Genomic DNA, 19178 nt, shown 5'->3' on the forward strand with positions numbered 1-19178 from the left:
GAGCCTGCTTCTTCCTCTCCCACTCCCCCTGCTTGTGTTCCCTCTCTCGCTGGCTGTCTCTATCTCTGTCGAATAAATAAATAAAATCTTTAAAAAAAAAAGAAGTTTCTGTGGCAAATCATTTTATTGATGTTTGTAGAAGCTTAAATCTCAATATTAAACCTTGCTAAGAACATTTTCTTCATATTGATCAACCCACAGAATAACTCACATTTTCATAATTAACTAAGATTTCAAACATTTATAAATATTGATAGCTAATGTGCCATCCCTAATTACAAGGAAAACTGCTTTTAAATTAGAAATATGTAGAGGAAATTGTAAAAGTGTTATTTTATGATGTGTAACTGTCTCTCTTCCTATACGATCTCCATTCAATCCATCCCACACTGCTCTCTGATTAATCTCTCAAATGGGTTCCCATTATGTGCTTATAGCTACATATTGTATACTTTTTAGCATAAAGTTAACTGCGAGTATTATGGGTTTAATGTGCTTTGGAAAAAGTTATCCAAAGATGACGAAATAGTCCCCCCATCATAACACAATGAATTACCATGACATGGCCTGAAAAGTTCATTAGTTGATTTTAACTGCGTTTGCATTTATTATAGTGCATCCTGGTCACCAGACCTCTCTGATTCAAATAGGTAAGGGGAGAGGCTCCTGGGTGGCTCATTTTGTTGAGCATCTGACTTAAGCTCAATTCTCTTCCCTCCTCCCTTTGTTCCTCCCCCCCACCCCGTGGCTCTCCTCTGCACACTCTCTTTCAGGTAAATAAATAAAATATTTTTTAAAAATAAAAATTAAAAAAAAAAACCCAAATAGGTAAGGGAATTTGTTGATGGGGCATAAATCAATTCCAAAAATTTTAAATAAATATGCCTGGGTATCCTAGGCAACCTTACTATTACTAAGTCAGTACACTTGCTTTCTTGAAATTTCTGTCTCCCATATTTCTAATGTATCAGGACTTAAAACATGGTCCCAGGTCTGTATTCTCAGTTCTATTATCATTTAGTTTAAAACTAGAAATTTTAGAGAGATTGCAACATAACTGAGATAAGGCAAAAAGGGGAAATCTCACATGGACAGTATGAGGTCAAGAGAGGGGACTTTGTTTAAAACATTAAAGAGCTGAGCTTCAGAATTATCATCAACATCTAGGCATGTTATATATGAAATTACTTCCACCCTTTCCAATGATAGCTAACAACCTTTATACCTAAATTTCTTTTTATATCTCATATTATTTGAGAGACAATTGAATCATGTGAAATTTTTTAAATGTTCAGATTTGATTTCAATAACTCATTGAGAAAGAAAAGCAGATGCGTTTTGTGTGTATATACTGTGTGTGTGCATACAGGCATGAACATGAGTGCAAACAGGAATGAAACCATGCTGATTCATTTTACATTACCTGTAACACCTGATGGATTTCTATCATTTTTAACTAGGAATCACTTATCTATGTGTATGATTGGGGGTAGTTTTTCTCCATCAAGTTCAAACTGAAGTGGCAAAACTTTGGTTCACTATCAGTTTTCACCTTTCTAATACTAAAAGCTGTCCAACAAAAGAAGTAGCTTCTTGGCATTATAATTGTCCAAATCCTAATTATGTGCCTACCTTTGAGATATCAGGTTATTGATGGTTTTCAAAGATCCTCCCACCCACCCCTTAATCTAAGATTCTATTATAAGTTATTTTTGGATCATCATCCACAGAGACAATTTTCTCTGAATAAGAAGGCACAAAGTTGGTGTTTGTTGGTGGAAAGGGGCCTTCATGACCAAATCCCTTAGCATTCATTTATACATGTTATCAGATGGGAAGAGTGACAACAATTGGATCTCCAAAAATGTTAGGTACTTTGAAAGATATGGGAAGACCCCTATACTAGAATTATAATTGTAGATGAAGGTCCTATGATTATGTCAGAAGGTAGGAACAGTCGTGTTTTCCCACCACTACTACATAAGCAGTGAACTTGAGGTCGGAGTCCCCGAAGTTTTCACTCAGCTAATCAACTCCTTTCACCAGTCTCAGGATTAATGTAAATCATACAATCTCCAAAGAGAGGGGAATGATGTGGCCCTGATCCTCCCAACCCTAGAAGACAGCTTATACCTAAGAAAGAATTGATAGACAATGAAACCACTACCCTGCAATGAAGGAATTCCTGCTTGTGCCAGCTCTTTTCTCAAGGCTAAGTTTCTTTTTTTTTTTAAGATTTTATTTATTTATTCGACAGAGATAGAGACAGCCAGAGAGAGAGGGAACACAAGCACGGGGAGTGGGAGAGGAAGAAGCAGGCTCCCAGCGGAGGAGCCTGATGTGGGCCTCGATCTCATAACACCAGGATCACGCCCTGAGCCGGAAGGCAGACGCTTAACCGCTGTGCCACCCAGGCGCCCCTCAAGACTAAGGTTCTTAAGTTGTTGGAGGAGGGAGGTAGTGGTGAGGAGGAGGTTGTGGAAGGGTGGTCAAGGGTTTGCATCGAAATGCAAGCAATCCTATCCCAGGAAACATGAAGGTACAGAGTAGGCTTCAATCCCAGTATTTTCCTTTCCCATTCTCTCCAGATGGGCCAATGAGATGAGTTTCAAATAATCAGAAGATTCCTATAGTTGCTTCTACTTCCTAAGAAGTTCCAGCTATCTACCAGACTCAGAACCAAATTGCCCCCAAAATGCTAAGCCAGTCTGGATAACTGCTACCAGATGAGGTTAAACCACAGACACTATTAGGCACCTGGACCACTGACAGTTGGGCAGCAAAGGGCACAGGCTTCCTCTGGTCATTACACTAAGCTTTGAATAATGCAATCCTGCATATCATGTGATTGATTATTGGTATACTTCTTATTGTGTTATGGTGGGAGGAGGTCATACTAGCAGAACAGGCCTGCTTAGTCAACAAAATCCCTTAGGGATATTTCTCCTCTAGAGTAGAGAAAGTGCTTACAGTCTTCTCAGGACTCTTAAAACTTCCTTAAACAATGATGGTAAGGAGGTGATGGTGAGAGGAAACATCTGGAAGTGAGCAACATGGTTCCAAATTAGAAGACCTACAGTCTGTGGTGAGCCGCTGTGGAATACAACACACCTTTTACAAGACAGGGTGAGGAGCAGAAGTGGCAATGTATAGGAAAAGCTTAGAGGTTTCTTGGTGAACCAGATTTTAGATGGACTCAAGGATTGTAGTGGGAATGAACCAAAGAGAAAGCGAAGACATTTTAGATAAATTAGGGCAGGGCCACAGTTCTGGTTTTGGTTTTTCATTAAGCTTTTTAAAAATCTGGCCTTGGTTTTTCATTAGGCTACAATGAATATTTGGATGTACAGAAATTTCTTTGGGCCAGAATAGATACCCTTTCCATTTTATTGTTCTCTACTGAAGGTGTTTCTCAAGAAGACCTTTTTTTTAGAAATAGCATGTTCAGAAATGATTTTCCAGTTTTTGATTGTGTCCCAGTACAACCCTTCCTCCAAAAATCAAGTTCACTAAGCACACACAACCAGGAAAATGCAATCTGGTGTGATTCAGTAGAACAACTGAAGACAAGAATATTGGACTGCTTGAACAAAAGAACTGAAATGAGACATATGTTCATATTTGTTTGGAAATAACCAAACCAGAGGAAGCTTTGCAAATACTGACCTAGTTCCTGAATTTTGATTTGCACTATGACTTCACTTCAATGACTGCAGTTGGCAATTTGAAAATAAAAACTCAGTGACAAGTGACAAAGTCAAAATGCTTTTATTTATACTGAAGTTTAGCAAGTACATTTTTAACAAAGAAGGTGTACTTTAACTTAATATATGGCAGGACAGAGAAACCATACATATGTTTCTAGTCTCTAACACACTACTGCATTTTTTTCCTTAAAAGACAAAAAGCCAAGCTGAAGTGAGCATAGAAAAGCATCACATATGGTCAAGTCACTTTACTCATTAGATTTAGCTCATATTCTTAAACTGAGCAATCAGTTTACATCATTGCATTTAAACTGTACACATGTTCCTATTTTAACGTAATATAGACTGAATAGATGCTTCAGTAAACAAAGCTTTGCTTAAACACAATTGAAATAATTCCATGTTGAATAATTTCAGAGATAAACTGGAATCACAAGCATCTTCATTTATGTAAAGCCAGCGAGGACCTTTCAGGCCGAATAAAACTGTTGTGCCATTGCTAAACAGTAATAGTTACCTCCTTCAAAAAAAAAGAAAACAAGTTAGTTCTTCTGAGGAATAATTCTGATATGTGCTTAAAAATACTGAACTTCTATTTTCAGTCACCTAAATGATCTGATGTAACAGGCTTGATTTAGTATTGGTAAAATTTGAAATTTCTTAACATTTCTATAGTTATTGTGTCAGTTTTCAAAGATCTTTCAAGTTTTTTGCTACAGCATCTGTTCTTCCCACAGCATTGAAGACCTTGAAGACTGATAAGACTCATTTTGTAAAGTATGATGTCTATAGTTACCCACATTACTTTTGCTTTTTGTACATAATGATATGTTCAAGACCCCTATGATTTACCACAACAAGGAGAAAGGAGTGTCTGGTTATCATCTAAGGTAATGATAGCTTTGTACATTTAGAATTTCCCTTCCCCAGATTAACCCTGAGACTGTGTATACTGCACGAAGGAGACTAGTTCTGAGTATCAATTTAACCACGTGTTTGGTCAAACTTAAATGTTGGCAATCTATTTAAATGTTGGCCATGAAAAGAATCCATACTATCCGTATTTGATCGTGTGGATAAAAATTACACTTGGAAACAATTTTCAAAAAGAAATTCTACCTCTTTTTGTCTAACTTTGTTCTTTTCCATAGATATGCCTTATGACTTGAGTCTCTATCCAGCTACCTCATAAAAAATTTGTCTCTGGTCACAAAAGAAGAACCAAGAAAGAAAGTGTGGTTGTACAAATCCATCACCTATGCTTAAGAAACAATTAAAGCCTGTGTTTGTGAGTTGAATGTATCAACTTCACACATAAAGGAGAGTACATTATCATTGTTCGACTGATATGCCTAAAGTATTAATTCAGTCTGGTCAAAATTTAGCATTGTCAAGAGGAAAATATACCCCTTTTCAGCCTTGTGTATAAAATCTTTAAAATATTTATTCTTTCTCTATAGAGGTATTGTAGTGAGTCAGTGGAATTTTCTGGATAATACTTCAGAACCAAAAATAAAGATATGGTAAGATAATAGAAGAATAAAAGTCTGTGTTAGTCAGATGACCTAGAGGGTCAACCTTCATTAGAGCGCAACCAGTTATTTTGCCAAAGAGCCTGTGGAATTCATTTGAACTTTACCTAGGACCAGAAGAAAACAAAGTTTGAATTTGGGGGAACTCTTTAGTAGTCTGTCACCCCACCGAATTGCTCAGATCCCTTTGTGGCATCTAAGAATAGTCATTCTGATAAAATTCACCAGATAGTTGCTCAGTTTTCCAGTCTATCTCATCTTCTGTATACACAGCCTAAATGTCAAAGGAAAGCTCTTCAGCATCAAATGGAAAACAAGGTTGAATTTTATACAATGTAGTTAAAGCTTAAATCATGCAATATAAATTGTGAACATTACAAACTTGAAAGCAATAGCAAAACAAAATAATACCTTATAAAAAAAGGTCCATAAGCACAATAACAAATGATAAAAAGCAATCACCATCTGCCCTTTAGAAAAATGGTTTCTGAAAAATCTCCCTTCTTTATTACGTTTAATTACTGCCTTAAAAAAAAAAAAAGACAGACATATCTGCCCACACCCTTCATTAAATGTGCTGGTTTACAAGGCCTATCAGGAGCTATTTCCATAGCAGCTCAGAAATCCAAAGAAGAACTAGGCTAACAAGAAGAAGACAGTATTAATATGAATCATTTTTTCTACCCAGAATGCAATAATTTGAGATTTCATAGTAGTAAACCTTTTTCTCCTAATTTAGAGGATAGTAGCAAAGTAGACTCTTGTGCAGCATGCTGTATAATGTTGACACAGATTCTGTTATTGTTTTACATATACCAATTCTGAGTGATCATAAGGAAGGAGCCAATATTGACCTGCTAATTGGCACTGATCCTTGGAGCAATCTCAATGTTTGCCACATTTCAATTTCAAATGCATTTCAGCTATAATATGAGTGATTTATCATTTAGTAGTAGCTGTCAAAGTAAACTCCTAGATAAAACAAAAACATCTGGAACCATAAATAGAGGAGAGCAGTAGCTGAATTTCAATCCAAACCCAGCGTGCTCACTTCATTAGGAGCAGGAAACAGCTAATTAGTAATTAAATGTTGGGTGTTTGTAAGAGTGCTTGTACTTGAGTTCCAAAAGAGATGATCTAATATGCATTCTAGATATAAATAAGATTAAAGATCAGGAAGAGCAGCCAACAAAACCTCTCTAGAAGAATGTTAAGGAGCTTGGGAATTTATAAGGAGCAATACACACTGACATATGGGAAGAGCTGACACAGTTAATTGCTTTAAGATTTCGCAGATAAGTTAAAGGGCAGGGGAGTTTGATATACACAGGTGTGACCATTTAAAAAATAAAAGCGAAGGCCCGTATTGTCCTTCTCTTAGCACAGCAATGCCTGATATAGGCATATACCATGGCACAGGGGTCTGGTGAGGCCCCCTTCATACAGGAGATGAGCCTCTGCTGATCAGTTGAGTTATTTTTAAAGAACCACACCTGTTTGTTCCAAACTCAAGAAAGTGTGAGACTTGCCTTCTGTGGTATACATCTGAAGCTTATGAAAGGAAAAAGCTAAAATTGGGTGTCACAAAAAAGGCAGATATTTGGGAAAAGACCAGAAGAAAACATATGAGGATTTCTTATAGTTCAACCCAAATCAATTAAACATATCTATTTGTAAAAAGACAGTAGTTTGTTTTTACGTGACTTAGATAATTCGAATATGCTATTCAATTTCCCCTATAGTTTAATACATGCTGTTTGACTATCAAATAATGAGACATTCTGGATGCCACATTTTTAGTCACACCTCTTTGTTATTCAGTTCAGATATTTGATATTAGTATAATTTTTAAAAATTGTATTTGCCTCAATCCATGATTTATGTCTTTTTTTATACATGATTTATTTCTAATTTGGCATTATTCACTGAATTAGGTTAAGGCAGCACACCTAATCTCCACCAGTAGACCTTCTACAGTCTATCAAGAGCCCAAGAAGTCAAATTCCTGTGCTTAGAAGAAATTCCTTCAGAGCGTGGAATGACTGGAATATCACACTGATATGAATTAACCTAACATTTTAAAATGTGTAGCGTAGGTGGCCATTCCAGCAGAAATTGCACGTGTTGTCACAGGGAACTGATTATCAGAGAATGGATTAAAAACTCTGTTGGCCTTTTGCATAAGATGAGTGGTGCTTTTGTCACATCAGCAATTAATTCTAGGGAAGATGTAAAAATAGCATAATAGATTAGATTTTGCTTGGTGTAGGGATGGCACAGTAGGATGAGACATTAAAATATTTGATCGCTAGAGTGCCACTTAACACATTGGAATACTGTTCTCTTAGATTCTCAGGAGGCATGAAAATAATGATGACAGGTATTTGCCACCAGCCTTTGGCCAGACCTCCATTAAGTAAACAGTTAAAGATATTTGAGACCATTTCATAGAAAATTCAAGCCAAATGACCCATTTGGTTCTAATTACTGGAACATCTTATGCACCTGGCCATATTTGGATCAGAAGGTGAACAGTGGAAAATAACCACGATGTGACTGATCCATCATATCTGCCTTTCATTCTTATGTCTATAGATTTTTCAGTCTGTTTAGTTGTTGATAGCTTAATAAAGAAGAAGCAGGACTGGAGATGGGAGGAGAGCAGAAAAGAATAAAAGGGTTATTTTTAGTAGCTTGGGTATGTGTTTTTATCATTGTCTTCTTTATAAATAAGGAATGTGCTAGTAGAAAGGGATTAAATGACTTGCTTTACCATCAACAGATCAAAGGGAGACTAGGAATAGCAAAGTCTGCAAACTACATCTCTCTATATTCCCTTAGAGAACACTACAGGCATATTTTTCATTTGTTTTTGTTTTGTTTTGTTTTGTTTTGTTTTGTTTTGTTTTAGAAAAGTGAGCTCCAAAGCAGTGATAACAAATATTGGTCATTTGCACAAATGAGTTAGCTCCTCACATATTTCCTGTTAAATCCCAGGTCAGCCAAAGATAAAGCTATTTCACGGTAATCACAACTTAAAGTGGGTGTGCCTAAGTTCCTGTCACACCATTTAGAAATAGCATTTTCTCTCTCAAAAATTCTTGTACCAACTTACCCCACTAGGATGCTGTTTGATGAATGTGATAACATTTATGAAACACTATGAACTCCATGGAAGAAAGGGGTTATAGAAGTGTAAAGTATCATGTTCGGTCATCATTATGATGATCCCCTAAGAACTTGTGAAGCCTATTCTCTAGCACATTTTTCCTGTACGTGCAAGGTTCTATTTATCAATAATGAACAAATAGTAATTGAAGGTTCCATATTTTAAGAATTTGAGTATTAATTCTAAAGAATTACAGCACTAGATAAGCAGGTAACTGCTACAGCACTCTATTCGTGCCTATGATCAGTTGGAGTTCCGGCATCAGTGTTCAGGCTGCACAGAAAAAACAATAAGACCTGGTCAAAATTTCATTATGACAAAGAAAATTCAAAATCTACTCAATGAACTTCCCTGGAAACCACAAAATGGCTTTACAGTATTTTGCTGTGCTATATATGTTCAAGATTTGAATGAATATCTGTGCAATAAATGTATTATTTTATTAGGCTTATCCCTTAAACATATATTCATTGATGTGAGTTTCATTCTATTAAAAATGAAATTATACAAAGGTGAACAAAACTGTAGATTTACAGTAGTTTAAAGCTTAATCTTATTCTCTCGGGGTGATATTGACAATATAAAAATAGCATAAATGACATTTCCTAACTCTAAAATATGCTTATGAGCCCCTTGTGCATGTTCTACTGCTTTACAACCTGCAGTGAAATGCATGACTAGCTTAATAAGCAAGGCATTAAGAAAGGTTTTTCCCCCTTCATAATCTAAACGTGAATAAAGACCCACACCATTTTCCCTGAGTCAAAATCTTGTTAATGATTGCAATTTTCCCTCAGGATGAGATTTCCTTCCGTGACAGAATGGTTATTTAAAAGTACCTTCTCACTGCGTATTTATTGATTGATTTGAGTAATTGACACACAGTGTTACATCAGCTTCAGGTGTACAACATAGTGATTCAACATCTCTATATGTTATGCTATGCTCACCACAAGCGTAGCTACCATCTGTCGCCATACAAGGCTATTACAGTATCATTGACTGTATTCCCTATGCTGTGCCTTTTATTCCTGTGACTCGTTCATTCCATAACTGGAAGCCTGTGTGTTTTTTTAACTGCAAAGAAATTAGTCTATTATGTTTTTGAAGGTTTAATTTATGTTTAGAAAAAGTTATTTTTCCTACCCAGAGCTCGTTTTCTTCCAAGTGTTTCCTTACCACTTATGCACTTATATAAGCAGTGGGATTAGGGACTGCACTTGATATGATGAGCGCATTGCACTGTAAGTTAACTAACTAGAATTTAAATAAAAATTCGAAAATATAAAAAGGAGTGTACTTGTTTTGGTAAGAACCGGGTGCTGTATGTAACTGTTGAAACTCTAAATCGTACACCTGAAACTAATATTGCACCGATGTTAATTAACTGGAATTTAAACAAAAACTTTAAAAAAGACAATCACATTTCCTTAAGAACTGATAGGCTTCATCATAGGCATACGTTAGGCTATCAAACCTTTCTTTTGGGGTAGCTACCTTATTCATGAACTAATGGCAGTATTTTATAAACAATTTCTCCAGCTAAGTAGTAAGTTTTATGTTTTCAAGTTGCTTGACTAGTGATGTGTCTCTAATCTTCAAATAGGCACTATATTATTTGGCACTAAATAAGATCCTATCTGAAAGGCCATGTTTTCCTAACCTGAATAAGGAGAGATAAAACAATGTGCTGGTTAATGCTCCAATTCAGTCTTAGGTTCAATCCAACTTAAATATTCAGTCAATTGTATGAGCTCTACTTCATTGTGGAAGCATGTTCAGAATGTGGCATTCTCAAATCAAATAAGTGATAACAGTTTGGAGTCCAGTTAGATATTAGCACAGTAGTATAAATATGGAGCTACTAATTTGAAAATAGGAAGAGTAGACTAATGCAAGAAAGGGGCTGATAATAAAATAGTATAGCATTTGATTACTGTCTGCCTAGAGAAAGCATTGTTTTAGAGACATTTTTTTAATAGGGTCTGATGTTGATTTTATAATGTGGCACTTTTTTAAAAAATGGAAGTTTCTTGAAAATAATAACTTGACTTTATTAGCACCCCAAATTACTGATTTATATTTTAACCAAAACAAAGATCAGTACAGGTTGTCTTTTCTTTGCAAATGGTATCACAATGGAACATCAACCTCTCTTCCCACTTTTAACCTACTTTGTTTTTGTGAATTAATTCTTTAATATACCCTTTTCCCGTTTATTTAATCTCTGGTCTTTGAGAGACCCACCCTAAAAAGGTGGCATGGATGCCCTTCTATTCTCATATGAAGATAAATTATAAAAAATATATTTGCCATAACTGTATACTGAAGAGAGTATGTTTTAAAGGAGGTTTTAGACATCAGTTCTATGCCAAATATTTCATTCTTACTAAAATCTGCACATGCGAACACAAATGCTAACTTCATATGTATTTTACTGGGCAGAGTAATAATGAAATCTTGTTTTTGTCATACTCGTCAGAAATTATAGATCTAATTTATTGAAGAGGATGATTAGGCAAATATTATAATTACTATTTTAATAAAATTAAAGAAGAGATAGGTTGAATTACTTCTCCAGCTTAGTAACTGAGTTAGACAATTAGTGACTGAAAAATTCTGACTACTAGACTGGTGCTCTTCCTACGTTGTGTCTCCCACAGACCAGATATAAAATGTCAATAAAAGTGCCATGTGTCCAGTACACAGACCTGCAATTTTTGAGCCACACTAAGAGCTCTAGATGTACTTGAATTCTACTTTCCTGCAGGGAAAAGAAAGGAAAAGAAAGAAGAATAAATAAAAACTAGTATTTATGGAACACTGACTATGTTAGGAGCCATATTAAGCCATTCTAAGCACTTGTGTCACATGTGGAATGCCATATTCTTTCACTACTTCTTATAGATAATGCCATGGTGAAAAGTGGTAAGTTGCTTATGTCATTTCTCTAAAACTCTAAGGTTGTATCATCCACCTTCCAAAGTATATAATTTAAAAAATGTTTTGTAAAGGTCAAATTTATTTGAGCTTTATTTAGGAAGCCTATTATAAATATTTTAATGTTATATTTAAAAGTACAATTAAGTTATTTTTATAACTTTTAACTACCCTTTTTATATATCAAACTAATAGAAAAACACTATAATCCTGAATTTCAAAGGAATCAAAATGTGCTATCAAAATATGGATGAAAATGAAAATGAAAGTAATGGAAAAACATTCAATGTTTACTTGAACAACATTAAAAATGACCACATCCAACATTTCCCATAGAGGATTGAAATGTAGTTACCAGGAGATTGTAAACTTTGAGTTGCAGGTTATGCCTCATCCATTTTAAATGGTTAGTCACCAATGCTGAGATCAACATGATATTTATCTGTATTTTTTAAAGAAAATACAAGCACTTAAACATTTATGGGATAATAGGGAAATAGTGAAGAAATGTTTATAAAAATGCCGTTTTCTTTCAAGTTAAAAGAGAAATTGGTGAAAATGTTGTCTAAATAACCATTTGCATTATTGAGATAGATTGCAGCTTAGGTAAGCAGATTATTACTAATGTTAATTTTCAAATATTAAACAAGTGAATTATAAACTGTGGGGGTCAACAGATTAGGGGACTTCAAGGAGGTCTGTATAAAATCTAAAGAATGCTTTTCTTTAAATTCACTTTAATTTCCAAAAGTGATTCTTATATGGTTATTATAAACGAGAAAGAAGTTCTCTATAGCAAACAAATAAGACTTCATGCTAATGGCCCACAGTAAAGAATCCTGGACTAATTTACATACCTGAGGATCTGCTAAGGTCTTGTTCTGATAGATTATGTGAGTTTTGCCACAAATAGAAAAGTTTCTTTCTATTTTTATGTCAGCTTCTCTACACAGTTCTAAATAGAAAAGAGAGCTGTATGGTATTTGTGTAGTTTTTGTAAGTACTACCCCAATCTCTGTGAAATATTAAGGCAGAAGTGATTATTTAATTATAGTTGGTTTTAAGCTATTTTGGTGAATTAACTACAAGCTGGAGAAGCTTTCTTCCATCCAGGTCCTGTTGCATGGTTTTGCATATAATATTACAGTCTAGTTAAATATCCTAGCTAGCTGACTATGAGAGATTTTAACAGTATGGATTGAAAGCGATATTAACACAAATTGACAATGAGGATAATGGGTGAGGGAGTTAAGATTCCTATGTTTTAGAACCCACTATTAATAGCGAGCCAATTAACTTATCTTAGACTATTTCCCTACTTATAAAATGGAGGTTAATCATACCTCTAATTATCATATAGATATAATGCTGGTAGAGGATGTGTGTGTTAAGAATGGCACAAAGACAAAATCCTCTTTCTGATGGAATCGTTACTAATGAGAGAACTAACAATAAACCCGGGCTTGCCACATTTTGTGCAATGGAACAGGAAAACTTAGCCAAATATATATTAAAAAAAAATCAAAGTCTTCAAAGGGAAGGGAGACTGGAGGGAACTGCGAAGGGAGACATCTTAAACGGATTTATTATTTGAGTTCCTGAATGCAGCCATGCCTGAATCTATCCCTGGAAGTTTCAGTTAAGTCATCCAATAAGTTACCTTTTTAAATTAAGCCCTTGCTCACACTATCCTCAAAAAAAAAAAAAAGAAAGAAAGAAAAGAAAGAAAAAAAAAAAAAGAAATGGCACAAAGTTCACCAAGCTATACAAATACAAAGATCTTGCCTTTCTTTTTTTCACTCTTCCAGTTTTAGGATTATCCAATAAGCATGTTGGCATAGAACCACAGCACATTTATGTGGCTGCAACATTATTCTGCTTTTTATTTTTCATTTTATTCTACTTATTTGAAAAAAAGTGGTATGATAACAATTACATACTATTACAGCCTTCTATGAAAATGCTGTGTGTTTTTAATTGAAACACAAATGTAAAACTGGGGAACTTTTAATCAGAGAAAGGCTTTCCTTTTGCATTTTCCTTAAGCTTATCTGGGTTTGGGGAGGGATAGAGTGAATTTTAAGCTTAAAAATGTATTGTATAAGTACAGAGGATGGAGCACAAAGTAACTGGTTAAACAGTTATAGAGTTGAGTTAACCCTTCCTGGATAAGAGTCAGAAAAATCTTTTGATTGATGAATCAATTCTACAGACTTCTAAAATGCTGAGTAGCAGAACAACCTATTTTGCTTTGCAAGTCTCACTACCTTGCTATCACTACAACTACAATTTCATCTGTTGTGTAAGTGAGATATAACTGGAGTTGTATGTCTTAGATCTGTAGATGAGACTTTATGTTATCATCATTAGTGTGGCAGCCTTTCAGTCATTGCAAATATTCCATTAACAATGTAGTGGTAGGTGGTGCAAGCCACCTCTTGACAACCAAGCCCTTATTTATCAAGTAATGTAAGCTCTTTCCATCCTTAGAAAGAACTAAAAGCATAATGTGTGCTATAATCTGACAGGTATTTCACAGAAAAAGATATGATATGGTCTGGGAGGTACCATCCATCAAGATAAAAATCCTGTGAAGGATGAAGAAAATGAGAGAGAAATACTTCCTGGGGGAGAAAATAAAAACACTCGGGCCCTCTAATGAATCTTACAGGAAAAAAAAATACTGCCGCTTTAGAGAAAGATGCTAAAATCTTCTCTGTGGGGTGTGTGCTACAGTCTTTTTTCCCTCTATGATGGCAGTTGCAGTAAAGTTTCTCTGAGTAGTAAAAGGCTCCTACTCTCAAAGGACGCATTTAAGAGGAAAGAAGGCCCACTTCCCACAATCTCTAATCTCTGACACGCTATACACTTTAGAAAAGAACATTTCCACTTTACAGTGAGAATATTAAAGTGCCCATGTACACTTTCCAACATAGTATGAGACATAAAAGGAGAGGACAATTAATGAGTGATGAGGATAGAGAAGGAAGTAGTCTGTGGAGTCCCAGGAGAAAGACGTAGAGCACAATGTGGTGGGAATCAGTAGAAAAGCCTACAGAGGAATTCTACCTGCTCTCCTTTTAGTTTTTCTTGTCAAATCACATACATGGCAAGTAATCATATACGATTTAGTTTTTCCAATCTCTTTACTTGCTCCTACCATCACTTGCATTGCTATTCTACCAGATTCTGCAATGACAATTTTAGCCCAAGGGTAATTGTTTCCAATAAATATTGGCATGCCATCTGAAGCTCATCGGAGGAATGTTATTCTGGGTAACAAAGTGAGCAGCAGAGATGGAATATAAGGAAGTTCCAAAGGCCAAGGAAGGCTAGATGTTGCTCAAATTGATTTTGAGAGAGAGGATGAGAATATACATAGTCATATATTTTTCGTAGTATTAATATATATTAAAATTTCTATATTATAAACACATATATTAAATTACATTGTAAAATATAATAAGTGTGTTTTTTTAGCATGGAAGTGTTAAAATTGTGTCTGTTGCTTTTGGAGTCAAATAACACTTTAGTCACCTTGTTTTTAATTCTTCAGTGGCAGCTTCACCAAGTGGTGCGTGGAGGAGATGATGCTTTTTATATTTTAGAATGGTTACTCTATATTCTCTGAATAAGCTTTCACATTTTTCTGAAGAAAAATGGCTCAGTAGGGAAAAATTTTTAGTAGGTTTATCTTTTGCAACAAATTTTGTTTTACTTTTAACATGTAAGTTAGATTTAATATCTATTTCTGGTGTGTAAGTAGCAAAAGGAAGGAAAATTATTTAAGATTCCACCATATTTATGGAAAAACATATTCCAGCGTTAAATCATTTTGTGTCATGGTCAAACATGTAGGCAAAAAAAAAAAAGCAAATATAAAAGTTATTCACACAGATTGCCATTCCTCTTGCAAAAACAGTTGCAAATTTGTTTGTTTTTTAAATTTTGTTTTGTTTTCCCCAAATACAATGGAAAGAACAGGAGCAATGTGTCACTGTGCCCTTGCAATTTATGATGCTATCTCCCTTGAACTTTTTTTATTATTTTATTTTGTTACTAGAAAGTCAGCTCGTGAAGCTCTTGTGTGTTTTCTAAAACTTAAGAGCTTCATATCCTGGGCTTGTTTTATCTGTTATTATTAAGATGATGATGTCGATTCTCAAAAATTTAAGAACATGCACTGTCAACTCTAACAGTAGCCCCTAACGATGAAATAGAGTCATACAAGAGTTAACTAAGGTATAAACATGCAAAAGGAGAAGTCTCCCTGTGATCATAAAATGATGTTATTTTCTGTTCAGCAGTTCATGTTACTGCTGTTCATGCTAATTAATTAAAGGAGCTGTTGCTTTAATGTGCAAATAGGGAATCTGAGAAACTGAGAGGGCTTTTAGGTCTCCAAGTGAAGTTAAGTCAATCTGGGCGCCGGCAATCAAATGTAATGAAATCACTTGTCAGTGCTAAGCTTGCAAAAACTGTGAAGTTTGACTAGGGAGTAAAAGGATTATAATTAGATTTCCAATAGGATAATAACTAAATGGCAGAACACAGTAAAGAGAAAATATTACTTTGTTAGCTAATGGTACTGCTGTTCAGTTTTAGTTTTTATCAGTGCACTTGTAGTAGTTGTGCTAATTTAATTTGCTTTTATCAGCAGAAATGCACTACACAAATGGTACTCGAATGTCATTTGCAAAAATCATTGATCTGAAGGTGCACTTAATGATACCCAGTATGTTTATTTTATGTGAAACAGAGATTGGTTGATAAGATGGTTAATGTGCTGTCTGCAGGCCCTCAACTGAGTTATGTGACTCTAGGTGGGACAATATTAGTGTATATGCTCCACCGTCCTTCACCTCCAGCAGTAGCTGGACAGAGCCGTCAGAGTGAGTATGTATTCGTTGTTTGAGCACCTTAAAATATTCAGAAGGAGGTGCTATGATAGACTGCTAAAATAAGGGTTACAAAATGTGGTGTATGCATACCTTCTCTGTCAAACAACATTCGAAGCATAAAAGACACGAAATAACTAAGCTAAAGAGATTTAGAATACATATAAGAATTTTAGTACAAAGAATATTTGTACTAAAGTCCGTGTGATAATTATCATAAAACTGTATATGACCTTAATACTTTTGAAGATGGCCGAGCAACGTTCTTCCAAGCCCTCTTTAAACTCTCTTAAGGATATATCCCATTGGAGCTAATTTAATTTCAAAAGCGAGAGCACTGGGTGATTGATAGATTTCTATCCAGCAGAGCTATTGACAATAGGAAGAGAAAAGACTTCACTGATGCTGGAATTGTTTGCTGTGACAAAAATGAGTTTTGGAAATGGCACTGGATTGGCCTGCATGAATTGGCCCTCATAAACAATGCTAGCAAATACTTTTCCAAGATAAGAAATGGGTAATTGAGGGAAATGGAAAGATGAAATCAGTATCAAAATAAGTCACAAAAGATAAAAACTATAAAACTAGTAGGAAGCACAAAACTACTAGGAAGAATGAAAAAATAATGGCCAAGTTTGCATTTTATGTTTTCCAGGCATTATACATTGTAAGAAGTTCATAAATGCATATAAAAGAATTTTTCAATACTGAACATCTTAAATAATAAGTAATATTACTGGGATTTTACAGGTAATTACTCGAATTGATTGATTTTGTGAACTATATTCAAAACAGTCCTGATAATATTTTCTGGCACCTATCCCACTGGCTAATAAAACTTTTTTTTTCTCAAAAAATAAACTTGCGATGGGTATTAAGGAGGGCGAGTATTGCAATGAGCACTGGGTGTTATACGCAAACAATGAAGCATGGAACACTACTACATCAAAAATAAATAAATAAATAAACTTACTTTAGATATTAAATTGTGATTCTACTGTCATATAACACAAAGCATTCACTCTAGTTTTCCATAAATTGATGATGGGAACTTTATCATTTATAGTGCTTAAATGCTATGCTAAGAGAGATGAGAATGTGTACTTTTCCATTTTCATTACATTTCTCAAGATTATTTAACATAACCTAAAAGACAGACATTCAATAAGTAATTTTTAACACACCATACTTTACTATATTGACACTATTAAATTTGAAAAAAATGATAAAAATTAAATGATAAAAATAATAGAAGTTAAGTCCCTTGCTTTAAAATAAATTCTCTTAATCCTTTTAAAGATGTACTAATTCCCTCATGTTTAGCCAGCAAAAAATGGAACTTATTAAAAGTATGCTCAATGAAAATAAATATTAAATGTGCCCTACCCTAATCACAAATTAATGTGCAAAAGCCATTCTTTGCAGATTTTGTTAAAATAAGAAAATTTAAACCGAATGGAAGGTTTTTGATTTATATCATCTAACTAACCTCCCATGAATAAGATATCCATTTTTTGTTGCATGGAAATGAAATACCTTTAGGACAGTAAAAAAGCTTGCATTTATTTTCAAAGTTGGGAAAGATGTCACTACTGCAAAATAAGGCATCATATACATTAAACAAACAGCAATGGATTGAAAGTATAGGATTAAAGGGTAATAAAGAGACAACCCACTGATGGTGTGTTTGCTTTAACCTCTCCAGTTCCAAAGCTGACCTTACATCCCATCAAAGGAGGGGCACAATCAAACCCAATATTCCATAAGAGACTGGGTCTATATTTGTGTGCCACAAATTAAGAAGTCATCAAATGCTTCAGGCTTACTCAGCCCTATCTTGGCCCAGTATGTGGTGGCAAACTCAACTAGTGGTAGCCCAAAATTAGTGGGGCTTTCCTCATAAATTTAACTGTGGTGAATTGATTGGACAAACACTGAGTCTTGTCCATATTGGCTTTGGTCACATAGACACAACTTGTAAACTGAGGGAAGAAAGCAAGCAAGCAAAAGAGGGATAAGAAATATCAAAATCTTCACTGAATGAACTAAACATACATGCTTTCACACTTAGCAAAATTAATGCATTAGTTAGGTCGACTCCACCGCAGCAGAAACAGGCATTATCAGAAGATCCATGAGTTCTGACATTCCTAGTTTTGTAAAAATGATGGGCGAATTTAAATGAATGAGGGTTTCTAAATTTTCTGAAACTGCCACATAAATGGTGACACACAAAAGAACCCAAAGGGATCTTTTACTCACATCTAGTTCTGTTACCTTCATGGAGATCTAGTCGTCACATAATGAAAAAGCATTGATTAGTTAATCTTCTAGCAAGCAACATATCCATGATTGTCTTGCTTTCTGAAGTTAGGAAATCATTTTCTCGTGGAGATGCCTTTTCTTTTTTTTATTACAGTGAGACATTTTTTTCATATTAAACATAAAAATAAAGGTAATCCGCATAAAAAAAGGGCTAGAAAACTGAATTAGAATCAGACTAGAAAAACTCTAGTGGTTAAATTCAATTTCTCTTTTCAGGTTGTTTTGCACGCCAGTGAAATTCTATATTGACTTGTTTCATCTATTCTCTTATACTAAGATTTTTAAATATTTTAAAGGATCTAAGCATTTACGGGAATCCTGAGAATCATGAATTATGAGTCGTGCTCTTATTTCCATATTTAGATGGTTTCTAAAGTAATCTAAATTTAGCATTGGAATTTAGAGGTTGATAAAGAGTGTTGTCTAGAACTCATTAAACATATTGATAGGTTATGATTATTCTACCTGTGGCTTTTATAAACAGTAGTGAGGTTTTTTAAAGTATATTAATGTACACTTCGGAAAAGTAAATTATATTCACATTTATGAATTTTTAGAATACGCCTAACACATAAATATACATTCTTTTAACAGCTAAACATACAAG

The 19178-nt window shown here is 34.6% G+C and overlaps 1 protein-coding gene across 1 annotated transcript in view; it reads right to left on the reverse strand.

The window, feature by feature from the left end:
• Positions 1-18334: 18334 nt before the first annotated feature.
• The window catches only part of DACH2 (dachshund family transcription factor 2), an 835748-nt gene continuing 834904 nt past the window's right edge, over positions 18335-19178 (reverse strand). The window contains exon 13 of the mRNA XM_008700629.2: positions 18335-18535. Within this exon, the coding sequence (XP_008698851.2) occupies positions 18335-18535 (201 nt within the window). The remainder of the gene's footprint in view (positions 18536-19178) is intronic.

The sequence above is a fragment of the Ursus maritimus genome, assembly GCF_017311325.1.
Source record: "Ursus maritimus isolate PB19 chromosome X unlocalized genomic scaffold, ASM1731132v1 scaffold_X1, whole genome shotgun sequence".
NCBI classification, from domain to species: domain Eukaryota; kingdom Metazoa; phylum Chordata; class Mammalia; order Carnivora; family Ursidae; genus Ursus; species Ursus maritimus.